The sequence below is a fragment of the Pimephales promelas genome, chromosome 17 (genome assembly GCF_988280905.1).
Source record: "Pimephales promelas chromosome 17, fPimPro1.hap1.1, whole genome shotgun sequence".
In the NCBI taxonomy this organism is placed as follows: Eukaryota; Metazoa; Chordata; class Actinopteri; order Cypriniformes; family Leuciscidae; genus Pimephales; species Pimephales promelas.
In genome coordinates, this window is record NC_142785.1 from 9693661 (window position 1) to 9712614 (window position 18954).

Consider the following 18954-nt stretch of genomic DNA (forward strand, 5'->3'; position numbering starts at 1 on the left):
TGGAGAGAAAACTCGGGCATTGGAAACGTGGCCTGTACCCACAAATGTCAGGGAGTTGAGACAAGTCCTGGGATTCATGAGTTATTACAGGAGGTTTGTGCCTGGTTTTGCTCAGTTGGCCCGGCCACTTCATGCTCTGGTTGGTAAGGGAGTGAAAGGGAAGATGATGGAACCTTTTAACTGGACACCTGAGTGCCAGACTGCACTTGACAGACTCAAGCGATGCTTAATGTGTTCACCAGTCCTTGCATACCCAGATTTCAGCAAACCTTTTCAGCCTTCGTGGATCAGAAAAGAACGATCAGAATTACAGTGCTTTCAAGCTTGAGATGCTTGTCCTAAAATGGGCGGTGATGGAAAAATTCAAAGAATATTTGATCTATTCAAAGTTTGCTGTGGTCACCGATCACAACCCTTTGCGCTATTTGGAGACGGCAAATTTAGGCGCTGTTGAACTACGGTGGATGGATGAGAGTAACCCGGCCCGAACTCCAGGCACGCTTCGTCAACGGAGAATGCGTGCAGGTCCCTTACCCTCTTGACGGAGGCCAATGCAACCAGGAGTGCTGTCACATAGGACAGGACTTAAACTCTACCGATTGCAAAGGCTCCAGGGGAGGCCTCTGCAGAGCACTTAGATCTACTGAGAGGTCCCAAGAGGGCACGAGGGGAGGGTGAGGCGGATTTAGCCTCCTCGCTCCCCTCAGGAACCTGATGACCAGGTCATGCTTCCCCATAGACTTACCTTTCACTGCATCATGAGACGCAGCAATGGCCGCGACGTAAACCTTAAGGGTGGAGGGCGACAGCCTAGGAAGGAAGCACGACACCGATCGAACATCTCCGGGGGTCTTCTCCGAGAGAAGAGCACCAGTTGACGAAGAGGTTCCACTTCAACGCGTAAAGGTGTCTCATGGACGACGCTCTAGCGGAAGGGATGGCTGCCGCCACCGCAGGTGGCAGCGAACTCAAACCTGCCTCGTCCCATCCAGGAGCCACACGTGTAGTCTCCAGCGATCGGGACGAGGGTGCCACAGAGTGCCCCGTCTCTGAGTGAGTAGATCTTGTCTCAGAGGAATAGGCCAAGGAGGTGCTGTCGCGAGGAGCATGAGTTCCGAGAACAACGTCTTGGTGGGCCAACAGGGGGCTACCAGCAGGACCTGCTCCTCATCCTCCTTGATCTTGCACAACACCCGTGGAAGAAGGCTCACTGGGGGAAACGCAAACTTGCGTGGGACCCGCGGCCAGCTGTGCGCCAGTGCATCTGTGCCGAGCGTGCCCACGGACAGGGAATAAAACTGGGCGCAGTGGGATGAGTCCCGGGAGGCGAACAGATCTATCTGTGCCTCCCCGAACTGGTCCAAAATCAGCTGGATCGTCTGGGGATGGAGTCGCCATTCGCCAGAGAAAGGGCGGACCCGGGACAGCTCGTCGGCTGCCCAAAATGCTCACGGCCAAACGCATTTTCGAATGTGTTCGGTATCAGGATTGGTTTGCAGCGATCGACCTGAAGGACGCGTACTTCCATGTCTCCATTCTCCCTCGACACAGACCGTTTCTTCGGTTTGCCTTCGAGGGCCAGGCATACCAGTACGCCGTTCTCCCATTCGGGTTAGCTCTGTCCCCTCGCGTCTTCACGAAGATCGTCGAGGCAGCCCTTGTTCCCCTTCGCGAACACGGGGTTCGCATCCTGAACTATCTCGACGACTGGCTGATACTAGCACACTCTCGAGCTCAGGTTTGCGAACACAGAGACCTGGTGCTCCGGCACCTAGCCCGTCTGGGCCTTCGGGTCAACCGGGAAAAGAGCAAACTTTGCCCCGTGCAGAGGATCTCTTTTCTCGGCATGGAGATAGACTCGGTCGCCATGTCCGCGCAGCTCACGGACGAGCGCGCGCACTTACTGCTGGCTTGTCTTCGACAGTTCGAGGGCAAGAGTGCGGTTCCACTGAAACTATTTCAGGGGCTCCTGGGGCATATGGCATCCGCGGTACGCCGCTCGGTTTGTTCATATGAGACCGCTTCAGCTGTGGCTTCGCTCCGAGTTCCAGTGACTCCGACGTGCCGCCGAACCTTCTTCCCGTGGTCGAACCTCAGCTTTTTACGGACAGGGGTCCCTATTCAGCGAGTTTCCAGGCATCTCGTTGTCTCCACGGATGCGTCTACCACGGGTTGGGGTGCCATGTGCAATGGGCATGCAGCCGCCGGTTCCTGGACAGGAGCCCAGCGCCTCATGCACATCAATTGCCTCGAGCTGTTGGCAGTACGGCTCGCCCTGCACCGCTTCCGAGCGTGCTCAAGGGCCAGCATGTGCTTGTCCGCTCAGACAACACTACGGCGGTAGCGTACATCAACCACCAGGGGGGGTCTACGCTCGCGCCGGTTGTCGCAGCTCGCCCGCCACCTCTTGATATGGAGTCAGAAGCACCTGAGGTCCCTTCGTGCAGTTACATTCCTGGAGACAGGAACTGGGCAGCCGACGAGCTGTCCCGGGCCCGTCCCATCTCCGGCGAATGGCGACTCCATCCCCAGTCGGTCCAGCTGATTTGGGACCAGTTCGGGGAGGCACAGATAGACCTGTTCGCCTCTCGGGACTCGTCCCACAGCGCCCAGTTTATTCTCTGACCCGCGGCTCTCTCGGCTCGGATGCGCTGGCGGGTGTTGTGCAAGATCAAGGAGGACGAGTAGCAGGTCTTGCTGGTAGCCCCCTACTGGCCCACCAAGACGTGGTTCTCCGAACTCATGCTCCTCGCGACAGCACCTCCTTGGCCTATTCCTCTGAGACCGGACCTACTCTCTCAGAGACGGGGCACTCTGTGGCACCCTCGTCCCGATCTTTGGAGGCTGCACGTGTGGCTCCTGGACGGGACGAGGCAGGTTTGAGTTCGCTGCCACCTGCGGTGGCGGCAACCATCACTTCCGCAAGAGCGTCGTCCACGAGACACCTTTATGCGTTGAAGTGGAACCTCTTCGTCAATTGGTGTTCTTCTCGCTGAGAAGACCCCCGGAGATGTTCGATCGGAGTCGTGCTTCCTTCCTGCAAGAGGGGTTGGAGCGTAGGCTGTCGCCCTCCACCCTTTGGATTTATGTCGCGGCCATTGCCGCGTCTCATGATGCAGTGAAAGGTAAGTTAATGGGAAGCATGACCTGGTCATCAGGTTCCTGAGGGGAGCGAGGGGGCTAAATCCGCCTCCCTCCCCTCCTGCCCTCTGGGGACCTCTCAGTAGACCTGGGTGCTCTGCAGAGGCCTCCCCTGGAGCCTTTGCAGTCGGTGAGTTTTTGCCCTGTCCTATGTAGACAGCACCCCTGATTGCATTGGTCTCCATCAGGAGAGTAAAGGACCTGCACGCACTCTCTGTTGACGAAGTGTGCCTGGAGTTCGGGCCGGCTTACTCTCACGTATTCCTGAGACCCCGGCCTGGATATATGCCCAAGGTTCCTACCACTCCCCTCCGGGACCTGGTGGTGAACCTGCAAGCGCTGCCCCTGGAGGAGGCAGACCCAGCCTTGGCACTGCTCTGTCCGGTACGTGCTCTCCGCACCTATGTCGACAGAACGCAGTGTTTCAGGACCTCAGACCAGCTCTTTGTCTGTCATAGGGGGAAGCCAGAAGGGAAGGGCTCTCTCAAAGCAACGGCTGTCCCACTGAAAGAGTGGACGCCATCGCTTTGTCTTACCAGCAGCTAGGCCGGCCGTGCCCCCTTGGTGTGACGGTCCATTCCACTCGGAGTGTGGCCTCCTCTTGGGCTCTAGCGCATGGCGCCTCGCTAACAGACATCTGCAGAGCTGCAGGCTGGGCGACACCCAACACCTTCGCCAGATTCTATAATCTGCGAATTGAGCCGGTATCCTCTCACGTACTCGTTCGGCCAGTTCTGGATCCGCTCAGGTGTCTTCGCTTGCTCGCCACTCCACTCCCCGGACTGGATAAGTGCGATATCTCCTCAGTTCTTCCATTGAAGTCTTGAGTCCTCAAGCACCGACGATGCGGGCACCACTGCTGTTGCTCTGGATGCTGGCTAGGTGCCTCCATGCGTACGGTTCCCCTTGGTAACCGTCTCATGTGTATCATCCACTGTAAGCCTCTCTGAGCATGTGTCTTCCCTTGGCAAGCCATCTGCCACCCCTGGAGTTGAATTTTAGTAGCCACCTGCGGTTGGTGCTCCAGTGTTTCCATATGCGTTCCTATGTGGCCATATGTGTATTCGTAAGTCCTCCCTTCGGTTGGCAGCTGGTAGCATGTCCCTCCCGGGATATGTTTACCAGTGTACCTTGGTAATCCTGTGTCAAAGTGGGATCCCCAAAAAAAAAAAAAAAAGGTAAGGCAGGGGTCCAGACTTTCGCAGGGCACTGGAAGACAGCTTGAAGATGGCGTGATGGCACAGACCCCCAATCTCCGTCACTTCTGACGTAACTCGAAGTGACTACGAAATGGAACGTCTCGGTTACGTATGTAACCCTCGTTACGTCTCCCTGCCACTTCTGCTGTATCGCTGGGTAGACGCCGAGTTCAGTCTTGGCTCCTCAGCGAAGACATACTGCGGTTGTGTTCACTTCCTCCTTTTATACTCACGGAGTAGGGCGGAGTACGCTATGCAAAATTCCGCAGCCCCAAGGCATTGCATGCCATTGGCTCGTTTTTAAATACTCAAAGAGGATTGGCTTTCTATGCGAAACCCCCAATCTCCGTCACTTCTGACGTAACGTCTCCGTTCCCTACTCAGGGAACGAGGGTTACATACGTAACCGAGACGTTTTACAGATACTAGACACGTGACTTTCAAATTAAAGATTGGTATCAAAGAGCACACCCAGGTTCCTAAATGACGACGAAGACTTAGAGCAGCTATGAAGTGTTAGACAGTATTCTAGGTAATCACGTGAGGAAATTTTTTGTCCAATAATTAGAATCTATGTTTTTTCACAATTTAGTTGTAGTAAATTACTAGTCATCCAATTTTTTATATCAGCTCTGCGTTCCGTTAATTTTGTGAATTGGTATGAGAGTTGAATGGATAGCGCTATAAAATAGAACTGCTAGTACATACAACAATTTTAGAAATGCAGTCCTGGAACTGCAGCCACTGGAATTGCAGTATCATGCTACTCATCTTGGCAAATTATAGAAAACTAAACCTAGTTTACAAAAAACTAAAATCATTGCATTTTTTTATGATGAAAAACACAAGAAAAATGGTCTACTGGTTTAAACTTTTAGTTTAAACTATTAGTGGCTCTGAAAGCAAGCCTGAAGTGTTGCGCTAAGATAAGTGATCATTGTGTGTGGGTGTGGAGGGCAGCTGATTGGTAGATACTCATGATGAAGGCTGGGTGTCTCCCTCCTGCCCTAACAGCACATAAAGATAAGCTCCTATAGCACAAACATCCACAACTACAGAGCTGAATGTTCACTTCACTGGCTGCTCCAATGCCCGAAAACACTTTCATGGCCAAGCAGTAAGTGCTGTATCTATTCATTGTAATTTCTCTCTCTCTCTCTCTCTCTCTCTCTCTCTCTCTCTCTCTCTCTCTCTCTCTCTCTCTCTCTTTTAATTTTGAAATGTACTGCTTTTAAACAGTTTAGAGGAAAACAAGGGTGCTGAAGGCAAGAAGAAGAAGAAGACAAAGAAACACAAGGACCAAACATGGGCTAAAGAGGGGCCACAGGACCCTTTCGAAATGGTAACTAAGACTAGTCTGTCTATATGTATATTTTTTTATGAGATGTATGGGTTTATTTACCTGTTTCAAATAACTTCAAATTTGTTTCCAGCTGGACTCTCTTCCTGAGGAAAAGCAACAGGAGATTCAAAAAGCCCTGCACTTGTTTTCTTTTGGTCAGGGACCTCCAAAAAGTCTACTGGAGGCTCACAAGCACACATACCGCTTTTGGGATACCCAGCCAGTCCCTAAGATAGGTATGATGGACAGTGCACAGCTAGAAACCACTTTACCTGTGTGCATCTCAACAAATGTCATTCATTCTCTTTTAGATGAGAAAGTGACATCATATGGGCCCATTAAGACAGAGATGCCCAGCGTTCGAGAAGAGTCGTATTCACTGCCACAGGAATTCATTTGGGACACGCTGGACCTGGACAATCAGAAACAGGTAAGAGAAAGGACTTGAACTAAAATGGATGAACTAAAATATAGATGCCTTGATGAAATTATACTTTAATAAAATGTCAAGTACTCATTAATTTTCTAATGTAGTAAAAAAAAAAAAAAAAAAAAAAAACTTACCGAAAGTAAATAAATGATAACTACCCTTGTCAAAACACTTACTAATTATTCATTATTAATGTATATATTATATCTGTAATTATTACGGAAGTAATATACTTTAAAGGAATATATGCAAACTGAATGTTTTCGGAAACTGATTGCAGGTTATTTAAAATTAATGGAAAATTTATTATTCTACATTCTATCAGTAATTACTCACCCTCATGTTGTTCCCAACCGCGACTTCGGTTCATCTTCATTTTTGGGTGAACTTACCCTTTAAGAACTTTAGTACACTTTTATATGTAATTTCATAATTACTTGGTGTCTTTGAAATATGGTGACAGTATATTTACAAATGAGGTGAGAAGTATTTAAGGTACTGTAAAGTAAAATTTTTCATCTGACCTTTTTTTAAGTAAAAGTGTAAAGTGTCTAAAGTGTTTTAAGAAACATTTGAAAGTGTAGGCCTATAAGTGGTCATTTATTCTGCAAGTACAGTTTTATTTATTATTATTATATATATTTTTAAATATACTCTTAAAGAGTTTAAAAGACTTATAGGTACACATTCAATATAATTAAGAACATTTATTTTTTTTCAAGGGTACTGTTTATTATGTGTTTGTTCTCTTTGATATAGTCCATCCTCCTGCTTAAAATACCTGTTTTAAGAGAAAGCAGTCTGAAGACACCATCACACAGATAGGATAAAACTTACATTTTATAAAGCATCTTTCCTGATTTTTTCATTTCTGCTTTCCATTTTTTGCAATTCTGCGCACGCACTAGTTGGGAACAACAGAACCTGTAGTAAAAGACAAACGATATTTATCTTCAACCCTGTAACTAGGTTCCTCCTTATGTTTCTCTATGTAATTGTAGCTGAGAGAACTTTGTGATTTGCTGAATGAAAACTACACAGAGGAGGATGACAACACACTTCGTCTGCACTACTCTCCACAGTTCTTGCTCTGGTGTGTTTGATCTCTTAATGGTTACATCAATATGATCACAAACAACTGATTATAAAATTTCTCTATGTTTTTGCACTTATTGGAGGGCTATATGCCCCCCTGGAGGGCAATCACAGTGGCACTGTGGAGTCAGAGTAAACTCCAGTCAAAAACTAGTGGGATTCATTAGTGCCATTCCTGCTACTATGAAAGTATTTGACATGTAAGTGAAGAATTTTTTTTCAGTTGGTTAAAACTATTTAAATAATTTTGATTGATACAAATGACAAAGATGCTCCACAGAGAGCTAAAGATGGTGGAAGTGAACTTCCTGTGCGTGCACAAAAAACTTCGCTCAAAAAGAGTGGCACCAGTCCTAATCAAGGAGATCACCAGACGTGTCCGTCAGCAGGGTATATCTCAAGCAGTCTACAGCACCAGTGCGGTCCTACCAAAGCCTATTGCAACCTGCAGGTATGAAAATTGTCAGGATATTTCTCTTACACTCCCAGACCTGTGCTGTTTTATTTGTGGTATTGTTAAAAACTAAGTTCTGTTATTCTTTATGGTTGTTAAAAGGTACTGGCACAGATCGCTAAACCCACGCAAGCTGATTGAGCTGAATTTCTTCTCTCTCACTCATAACATGACCCTGCAGCGTGCCCTCAAGCTAAATCGGCTTCCTGAGGTCAGACTGCCCTACTGAGTCCCTAATTTTTTCCTGAGTTTCTGATAGCAAAAAATTCTGATAGTCACTGAGTATTGATTTATTATGTCAGTGATTATTTTTTAAAGTAGTTAATTGTTTTCAATGATTTGGAATGATTTTAAATTAATTTCTCTATAGACTATATATTACTAGATAAGGCACATAGTAGGTGTAAACAGTGATTAACAAGAATAGAAGTATCAATATCTTTCCAAAAATCATAGTAATCCCAAACTCTCTGCAAAAAAAAAAAAACAAAAACATTTGCGGCTAATTTAGAGCAGATCTCAAACCTTTTGTGCAGGTTTATTTCATTTTCATTTTAAGTTCATATTGGTTTGTTTCTAAAATAAATAAATGAATATAGTGGCACTGTCTTCGTTTGGAGTCCTTTTGAAGATATGAGAGAAAGTATGTACATCTTTTAACAACACTAATAATCTCTCTCCTTATTTTCTATCACAACAGACAACAAAAACGACTGGCCTTCGCCCCATGACTGTGCAGGATGTTCAAGTGGTTCAGGCCCTTCTGAAAGAACATCTAAAGGCTTTTCATCTCTCTCCTGTTCTGACCCTGGAGGATGTTGAGCACTGGCTTCTGCCTCAAGATGGTGTGATTGACACATATGTTGTGGAGGTCAGTATGATGAAAAGGACCTTTCAGTTCTCATTCAGACATCTACGGTAGCTGTCATGTGCTGAATTAATGCCACTCATATGTCTGTATCCAGAGCATGACCGGTACAGTAACTGACATGGTGAGTTTCTACACTCTTCCCTCTACGGCTCTGAACCACCCTGTGCATAAAGACCTGAAAGCAGCCTGTGTTCTCTACTGCATCAGTAAAGCCACCCCGCTGCTGCAGCTAATGGAGGACACCCTTATCATCTGTAAAGCAGTAAGTCAAAGGGCATATCAACACAATACAGCTGAATATATCGATTATGCCTCGTATGAAGATATTTGCTGCCCATCTGTCACAACCAAACTACCCTGACCTATAGAGTCATTACGCTTCTTTTGATTGTATAGTTATGATCTCTTGACTTATTATGCTGTCCATTTGTCTGTTCAGAGGGGGTTTGATGTGTTCTCTGCAATGGATGTAATGGATAATAAAGCTTTTTTGGAGCCACTTAAGTTCAGAATGGGAGAGGTACACAAGCAGTATTACCTCTACAACTGGAGATGCCCTGAAATATCCTCTGACAAGGTAATCAAACATTCTGTGATAGTTTCGAAATTTCGTTTCGTTCTTTTGAAGGTTTGAAGGAAAAGTGATAGATTTAATTACTAATACTGTGCATTCTATGTTTTAGGTGGGTGTTGTGCTGAAGTAATGACGTTTTGCGCCACAAATGTGCAGTGAAATGACATAAGCACAAAACTCAAATAGCACACTTTTCTCAATATATGAATAAATCTTAATTGCTCAATCTGAAATTTGCATCCATGTTTTTATTTATTGAACAAGCACTGAAAATGTTGTTTAAACCCTTGCCAATAAAGATCTGTAATGCTTATTTGGTTTTTACAAAATCATCTTTGAAAAACAGTATCCCTAATGAGCATACCAAAAAAACACAAAACCATAAAACTATATGACAGAACTGGGTTACTAAGACCTATGAAAATGTATGTGTAACATAAAAACATAATGGAGAACTTTATCAATATTATAAAGAAATAAACAAGTTACATACACAGAAAAGGAAAATCGAAACACAAATGAAGTTGCGTTTGGATTATGTCACACAACATATGAGTCCACAAATTGGGGAACACGAGCTGCATTGAAACGCTGTAGGAACGCCCCTGAGTGATTGTGTCATGAAGCACGAATGGAATCAGTCCAATGACGAGACGGAAGTCAAGTCAAATCACCTTTATTTTTTATAGAGCTTCTTGCAATACATATTGTATCAAAGCAGCTTCCCAGTGATAACATGAAAATAATACAACACAGATCAATAATATTATTGAATATTAAATGTCCCCAACTAAGCAAGCCAAAAGCCAAGGCAACAGTGGCAAGGAACCAAAACTACATCAGGGACAGAATGGAGAAAAAAACCTTGGGAGAAACCAGGGTCAATCAGGGGCCAGTTCTCTTCCGGCCAACGAAGGAACAGTGTGTGATTCGGGCAACATTACAAGTCAAATTTGATCAGAACGTTTAGAGTATTTGTCCATTTCCATCTGTTTGGAAGTCGAAGGAACATCATAGGCGGGTGACGTCATCATTCAGGAAACTATAAAGCACCTCTCAATCATATCAGCGTTAATTTCTGTGCCTTCAGCAAGCGCTCTGTGTGAATCGTTGCCTGAAAAGTGTTATTGTCCTTCCTTAGTTTCAACTATGCAAGGGTTTTGTTACATATATATTTATTATATAAAAAAAAAACAGCAAACAGCAATATAAGTGTGAACATCCCTGAACTCGATATTGTTGTGGCAGATTTCCAGTCCCAACTCAAATCATCAAAGTCTGGTTCAGCTCTCAGAGAAAATCTTTCAGAGTCGAGGTTTCAGGTCTCAGAAGAATAACTTTATTGAGCAGTTCAACAAAGTGAGATGTCGGCCAGGCATCTGATCTTACAATGGTCTGCACTCATTTCTTATACCTTGTGGTAGCCAATTAGCGCTCAAATTGTTATCTTTTCTCTCCTTGCTCCTCCTTATTACTCCTCCCAGATTAAAAACACCTGCATTATCATTTTATTTTTAATTGGGGCAAACTTCCTTGCGCATGCGTATCATTTCTTTTTACACAATGGGCTCCTTGTTTCAGTACACTTTTCCCAGTGGCACATTGTTACATTGTATACAATCTGTTTCTCTCCCAGTGCCTCCCAACACCTGCATCTGTGCTACAAGTGTTTTTTGGGTACTTTTCCACTCTCTCGTCCCTGTCCTCATGTGCCCTAAGACCCTAGTTTTTTCTGCTTGGCATTACATCACATGCACGCTTCTTTCACATGCACAGCATGCTTCTTTCACATGTACAGCACTTTTCTTTCACATGTACATAGGACAAGCAGAATTCTCCAACATAGCCCCCCTTTGGGACTTTCTCTAGTCCCACACTCAATAATTGTGCCCAGGATGCATCTTTATGAGTCGGTCTTCTCTCCTTCTACCAATATGGTCAATATAGACCATTCACCTTTTACCAATCTAACCCACATCACATAGGTGCACCCTGGAGGAGAAGCAGGACCAAACATCTCCACCCTCCATTGACTAGAGTGGAGTAAAAGATCCTACCCTCCTTTTTACATCATCAGCTTAAGGGGCATGTTTCTTTGTGTTTCCCTGCATTTTTGAATCTTTATCTTGTCCCACGGTGCCAGAGGAACTTCGCAGGCGCTTCCGGTGGCCTGGAGTGCTATCTGGGTTGCTCCATCGTTGCCAGAGGTGCTCAAGTTGCCTTGGAGCGCTATCTGGTGTTGGAGCGGACAGCGGGTTTTTAAACCACCAGTTGAGTCTGCCCTTGCCTTCTTTGACAATCGGTGACCGCGCTTTACGTATAGTTCCTCTGTCTACTACACACATCTACATGTTCCATCCATGTAAAATATCACCATTCTCTTTTTTCTTTTTTCTTTTTTTTTTCTTTTAAATGCACTTCTACATACTACTTTCAGGAGTATAAATTTGATATATGTAAAAAACAATGACAATGAAAACATTTTCATCTCAATCCCTCATACTGCATCATTTCTTTAAAGTAAGAACTTACTTTTAATCTCTTCTTACATTCCTTCTAATCCTTTTCCTTCATTCTTTTAGTTTCATAACACATTATATATGAATATACTCAAAAAGTGGTATATACCGTGACATAAAGTGAGTTTTCTTGACTTTTCATTTTTTCTGGTTGCATTATCTCGTACCACGGACAATGACCTGTTTCAGACCTTCTAACATCCCCTTACATTCACATACTTATAATTGTGACCAGTGGTGTGATTACAGTAAAAATATTTCTTGTGGATTACATAAGCATGCTATATAGAAACAGATTATATGAGCGTAAATATTCCCGGAAAGACAGCCCTTGTACAAAATCAAAGGAATGTAGAAAAACCCCTCTATCTAACTGCCTACTCTACCCATGCACTAAATGTTCTAACTAATTTTATCCCCAAAATCAAAATACACAGTGGGGCTATCTCCCTCTCTAACCATAAACAGAGTAAAAATGTAAAAAATCAAAAAGTAATAAGGTACCATCTTTCCATATGGTCTCAGTTAGTTACTTTACAGAAACTCGTCCAGCTCATCCAGGTCTGGGGCACTTGGGTGAATCTCTGCGTTGACACATCCAATATCAACTCCTGATGGTCTCACTGATACATTGATCATTTGTTTGGCAGCTGCACTGGCCAGCATTGATCTGAGGAAAGGCACAACACAACAAAACAACAGAAAGAAAACACCAACTGATACTGCTAATATTATTCCCACCTGAATGAGCCAGTCTTTCCAGGATGCAAATATTGAGTCAAGCCAATACCCAAAGCAAAGCTCCTGTCTCTCCCCGCATTGGTAGCAACTTCCGGTCTTAATTCTTTTATCTTCTTCATGTCCCTAGTAAATGATCCATCCGGGGCTGTGCCCGCTTAGGAATAAAGGTACAACAGTCAGTTTCAAACATTACGCACACACCTCCATTTTCTGCCAGGAGCCAATTCAGAGCTTGTCTGTTGTGCCAGGTCATTTTGCTTGTGTCTTTTAGTTGTTCTCCTAGAGCTTCGAGTGCTTCATCCGTGTAATTAATAAATCTCTGCTGGTTGTAATATATGTAATTAATCCATTCCATATTCTTATTTGGCTTTATCTATACAAATATTAATTCAAGTCCTGCTGCTGCCTCGTCTCTAGCATATGGTTTCCATCTTGGCTGTAACAATCCATCACTAGATGGTTGAAAGATCCTTCTGGAATAGAGCCTATTGGGGTTGCTGTTCCTTTTCTGACATTATTTCACATTCATTTGAAAATGCATCTACCCTTGTCTGTAAGTATGGGGACCAAAATCCCTGTCTTTTTATCTTTCTCAATATTTCCCCCCTTGCACAGTGATCAAAACTGTCTGTGCGCATCAAGAATCAGGATGTTTAGTAGTGGTAATGGAGGTATCATAAGTCCTTCCATGGCAATCAAATCTATTCTAACACCAATTCTGACGTTGTTTAGAAATATTGCATTTGGCTATCATCCATCTTCTTTTAAAATCATCTATCATCAAATTTCTTTCTTTTTTTTTTCTCTTTTTATATTTTTACTCACTTCCCCCCTTTGTGCGATGGTCAAAAAACCACGCACATCTTAAATTAAAAAGGTTTGCCAGTGTAATTATTTTAATTCCTTTAATACCTCATTTGTCCAATCTAAAGTTGAGGGTGTTGCTGCCTTCTGGACTTATCTGATATAGATTTAATTTTATATTCAATTATCTATCCTAAATTTCAAGGTACGAATATCACTAATACAAAATTGTTAATACAACTCTGATGACAAAAGCTACTAAATATTGTGGTGTAGCATTCCCCATGTGACAATGTCCACGTCTTTGAACAACACAGCTGGCCGACATCAGTTGCCATTTGATTGTGTTAAACACCTCTGTCATAAACCTCACTTTTTTAATATATAATATAACAAATTATCTGGTAGGTCAACTGTTTAAAAGACCGATTATCAGTTTATCTAATCTAATTTGTCATGCATCTGTTCATTTAATTTCTCCTCATAATCTTTTAAATTACTTTAGATCTCATCATAATCTCAAATTCATGACCCACAATATCAACATCGTACAATCCCCGGTAATATCAAAATTTGTGATATCACGTGTTTATAAATTGTGTAGTAACTATTTTACTTCTCAAAAATGACTATTGACCAAGATAGAGTGACCAGCATCATAGCTCTATCATCCACATTTTTGTTTGACACATTTTGTCTCTCCTTTTTTAATACAGAACTCACAATCACTCAAGCTTATACCAGCTACCTTGAAAGCATAGCCCAAACATTCTCTGTTTAATTAACAAAATCTTAAATAATCTAATGCTGGATTTACTCTTGTTGTTATTATTATTAATCCAATATTCTCTCACTCTGCTAAGTCCAGTCTCGGCTTTAATTAATTATTTAGTCATGCAAGCACTTGACTTCTTTTCTTTTAATTATATTATTAGCATTATTAAATGCTTACAGCTGGACTGATGTTTATGGAAAGAAAGCAAATAGAGTGTTAGCCTAACAGAACATAAAGAACTGCTGCTGGACCAGTGTATAACCAAAATACAACTTATATGGCCAATCAATGAAACTATAAGCGGTCTCTGTAGTGATCATTTAAGACGCATCACCTGTGCCTGCTTAGGAAAGGATGAAGTCCTTCTGCTTGGATCAGTTGAACTGGTTGGGCTGCTGTCATGTTTCTCTCCTCATCCGATGCATTTGATCTGTCAGTCCCCGTTCAAGTGTCTGGCGTCATGTTCTGACACAGTGGTTGGACTGGATGCTGTAGTCTCTCTGCCTCTGCTCAGCCTGGCTTTTGGCCAAGTAACGGAGGAGGCACATTTGAAGAATGGGAGGATGTTTTTTCTTGGTTGTTTCTCCATCAACACAGTCTTTGTCTATCCCAGCTCCTCAGAAGTTTCAACTTCATATTTTCAGGGAGGATGAAGGCCCACCAACCAAATGCCTCTTCTTTTCTCTGCAGCCGTGTCCTTATGTTTCTTGCTCTCACTTGTTGCACAGTCTAGTTGCTGTTGTTCATGTCGAGGCAGATGCCCCAAAAGCTGACTGGTGTCATCTGGAAAATGAACACTCAGAGATTCGCATTAATCAAATTCAAACTTTATAAATTCTTCAACCATCTCTTTCAATTGTCCCTTAATTTCAGAAATCTCATCTGGTTGATAACAGCAGTTTCCCCATGCGGTTTTAATAAAGCAAGTTCTTCTTTGCAGAAAAGAGCAAGCATGTTCTTCTTTGCAGAATGCAGAAAATAGCAGCCTATCAGTCCGTCTGAATTGCCTTATATGGTATTTTTATCACTTGCTATTTCGATCCCTACTCCCTCAAACATTTTAGGATTAAATTAATTACTCTCATTACTGTAAAAATGCATAAAATACAATACAGTATACGTCTGTTAAAAGTGTTTTTTTTTTTTTTTTTAAGCTTGGTCACCCAATCCTGCTCATTCAACACAATCAATGTATTATTTAAAATAACACAATTCAAAAATCTACATTTCTACAATATATCAAATTTCAAACTGTCTCCCAGGGATAACAAGATACAAACATCATAGGCCATGTTTTTATACACTATAACTGGTCAATCATACTCACATCTAGCATGTCCCTCTCTTTTTCTGTATATACTTTATATATCTCCAAATGTCAGATACTTCTATAATTTTTTTTTTTTTGTCACTTATTCTTTTTTGAACTGCACAAACCACTTATACAAAGTAGAATACTCCAGTATTTTTTATGGCCACCAGTTTGCACAATCCACCATATCAATCCTTGTTAGGCCTGCTTATTAATTTAATTTCCCTATAGACTGGTCAACTAACATTTATTCAATTTTAGTAGTTTTTTTTCATGTTAATTTCTTATCAATTATTTTTATTGGTGTTTTCTCAGTAATTCTGAAAGTAGCCTATTTTTAATTCTGACTGTATTAGCAGAATTCACCAATCCTACTTCATCTCTTTGTAAACTGTTTTTGAACACTTGACTGTTGCCACAATTGATACAATTAAATTCATAAAACCCAATTAGGCCAATTGAAAATGTATGTGACCAATCATTAGAAATTTTTGATTTACAAATTTTTGAGTTAACCTTTGATTGTCTGTCTTTTGCTTTCAGAAATACATCTTTGTCAGCTCTTTTCTCAGGGCTTCCCTTTCTTTATCCATTCATCAGTCCCTGTGTCTTACTCTAAATCCTTCATTATATTTGCCAAACTTTCATTGGATGTCTCTCTTCTCTTTAGGCTTTCTTCATATGGCCTTGGTGTTTCAAAACTAATATTTTGATCCTGGTATATCTACAGTTGTCGGCCCCATTAATCTTAATTATCAGTGTTTTTCACACCTTTTTACCTTACAAACCCCAGATTGCATCTGTTCTTAACTAGATTTCACCAAGATGGTCAGACATTTATTAAGGTATTTGATTAGTCTTTCCCTGGTATTTTAAAAACGCAGTTCCTCTATTACAGGTCCTCTGATGACAGTTACAAATAAGATCTCTCAAATGGTACTCACTTTCTGGTTTATAAGCTAGTCAGAACTAGAAAAGTTGAACTCTTTCTCTGTCTCCCTCCTTTCCTTCATCTCACACCCACACAGTCTCACTATCTTTTTGCAGCCCCTCCTCTCTCTGTCAGAGGCAGCCCCTCCTTTCTGCCTCTCTTTCTCAGATCACAGTCACCGTTTACTTGTGCTATATGAGAGGGAAACAAGTGTTCTTTCATAATTTTAGTTTCTCTTTATGAATGAATATCATAAATGAATATCATTATTTTTCAAACAGTCCTAATCTGTTCATTGGACGCGCACACACATACTTTTACTCTTTATTTTTCTTGTAACAATGAATAGACAAAGCCGAATTATTTGTTCAGAATAGGCTGTTTTTCTCAGTCCAGATCACAGCTCCTGCAGTCAGAAGAATGGCCAAATAGATGAAAAAGCAAAAGTATTAAAATTTTCACTTCATAGTCTCCCCATAATTTTTAATTACTCTTTATGGCATGTTTCTGAATTTAATTGTTTAAATAAATAAATATCAAGTTTCTTTTTTCTTTGTTTAAGATTTTTCTCCCCATCTCCTCTCCTACCCCTTCTATTTGTCCATCATTACATTTTTTTTTTTTCCCATGAATTTCTACCCACTGGTATGGTTGGGGTTGCTTCTCAAAACTAGTCAAAATATCCACCAGTGCTGGTCTGATTTCTCCTCCCTATCTGACTTTAACGATTGTGTAATTTTCCCTCTGTACTGGCCCCGGAATCACTATATGCATGTTCCTCAAAATCGTGGCTCCTCCCAAACCCATAGACCAAGTGTACTACGCATTTCTTTTCAGGTTAAAAAGGTTAAATTTGTTCTTGTTAGGTCTGAGTATTCTGTTTTTTTATTTTTAATATATATATATATTTTTTTTTTAATCACATCACGCCAATCCATTAAGGGCCATTCTTGCTCAAGATGATTCAAATTTGTGATCTTTGTCAATTTTTAAAGAGCTATTTTTTCATTGGTCTGTTAACTCCTGTCTCTGCCCTTCGTCATCTATAAACTCATTTTCAAACCAGGAGTGATCCTTAATGACTTTGGTTAGTTTTAATGCCTGTTTAAAGTTGTCTTCGTCCTCTCTTTATCTCTGTACTCTCCTATCCTCTTTCTCATAATGATCTCTCACTCTGGTCCACATGTGTTCTTATCTTCAGGCGTCAAAAGATTAAAAATAAAAAGATATCCCTCCTTAGTTCTTTACCTCAATCCAAACACACTTAGTTATTTAGTTAGTTATTTAGTTAGTTCTGTTAGTATATTCATTCACACACCCGGGTTTTCATTCACACACTTTCACCACACTCATTCAACACTTTGATACCTTCTTATCTTTCTGCCTAAGGCTGTGTCTCTCCCTCAGGGTCACAGCGCTCACGCTCTAGTGAGTGTCCAAGCAAACAACAAAGCCAATTTTTTGAATATTCTTTGCCTTCCAATATTTGCTTTTCTGTATTTTTCTTCACTGTCTTGACTTTTGTCTTTCATCTATTTTCCAATTAGCTCATATATATATATTTCTACTTCTCTGCAGTTTTTTCTACTCTGTGCACTTTTCCAGCCGGCGCGCTTCTACAGCAGCTGCAGCATAATTCTGCTCGGCGCGCTCCCACACACACTTTTCTCCAGCGCGCGCTCCCTCTTTACACACACACACACACACACACTTCTCTCGGCGCGCTCTCACTCTAGCATACATGCAATCTCACAGCACCTCTTGTGAGAATTTACGCATTCATACACATGAACCTATAGCACCTCTTATAGGTTCTCTCACAGCACCTCTTGTGAGAATTTACACATTCATACACATGAACCTATAGCACCTCTTATAGGTTCTCTCACAGCACCTCTTGTGAGAATTTACACATTCATACACATGAACCTATAGCACCTCTTATAGGTTCTCTCACAGCACCTCTTGTGAGAATTTACACATTCATACACATGAACCTATAGCACCTCTTATAGGTTCTCTCACAGCACCTCTTGTGAGAATTTACACATTCATACACATGAACCTATAGCACCTCTTATAGGTTCTCTCACAGCACCTCTTGTGAGAATTTACACATTCATACACATGAACCTATAGCACCTCTTATAGGTTCTCTCACAGCACCTCTTGTGAGAATTTACACATTCATACACATGAACCTATAGCACCTCTTATAGGTTCTCTCACAGCACCTCTTGTGAGAATTTACACATTCATACACATGAACCTATAGCACCTCTTATAGGTTCTCTCACAGCACCTCTTGTGAGAATTTACACATTCATACACATGAACCTATAGCACCTCTTATAGGTTCTCTCACAGCACCTCTTGTGAGAATTTACACATTCATACACATGAACCTATAGCACCTCTTATAGGTTCTCTCACAGCACCTCTTGTGAGAATTTACACATTCATACAAATGAACCTATAGCACCTCTTATAGGTTCTCTCACAGCACCTCTTGTGAGAATTTACACATTCATACGCATGCGCTTCTTCTTCATTTGACCCAAGATCTCGACTTTTCTTTTCCACTTATTTTTGCCTTACTAAATTTAATCTTTTTAGGTTCGTTTTTCGGCGGGGTTTAATTTATTTAGCATGTATTTAAATATCAAACAATAATTACCAACCAAGGTGACTGCTCTGTCAGGGACCACACGAAACAAATTAAGCAAAAGCTGCTTACCTTGTTTTTGGTCGACCTTTTGTTTCGTG

General features: G+C 42.0%; 1 protein-coding gene and 1 long non-coding RNA gene across 2 annotated transcripts in view; one reads left to right on the forward strand and one right to left on the reverse strand.

Annotated features, from left to right (window-relative positions):
• The window catches only part of LOC148971461 (uncharacterized), a 64967-nt gene that overhangs the window by 19286 nt on the left and 26727 nt on the right, over nucleotides 1-18954 (reverse strand). The window lies entirely within an intron of this gene.
• Nucleotides 5351-9339, forward strand: nmt1b (N-myristoyltransferase 1b). The gene is made up of 12 exons (XM_039691167.2): nucleotides 5351-5457; nucleotides 5580-5682; nucleotides 5774-5918; nucleotides 5994-6112; nucleotides 7114-7205; nucleotides 7291-7407; nucleotides 7488-7658; nucleotides 7764-7872; nucleotides 8362-8532; nucleotides 8627-8794; nucleotides 8972-9109; nucleotides 9216-9339. The coding sequence occupies exons 1-12, from the start codon at nucleotides 5405-5407 to the stop codon at nucleotides 9234-9236; spliced, it is 1407 nt and encodes a 468-aa protein (XP_039547101.2). The 5' UTR covers nucleotides 5351-5404; the 3' UTR covers nucleotides 9237-9339.

What these genes read in the sequence shown, in the direction of transcription:
- nmt1b (XM_039691167.2), top strand. Translation starts at nt 5,405, where the DNA reads ATGTTCACTTCACTGGCTGCTCCAATGCCCGAAAACACTTTCATGGCC. An exon ending in AACACTTTCATGGCCAAGCA is followed by an intron (nt 5,458 to 5,579) that starts GTAAGTGCTGTA and finishes GCTTTTAAACAG; the next exon opens with TTTAGAGGAAAACAAGGGTG. An exon ending in CACAGGACCCTTTCGAAATG is followed by an intron (nt 5,683 to 5,773) that starts GTAACTAAGACT and finishes ATTTGTTTCCAG; the next exon opens with CTGGACTCTCTTCCTGAGGA.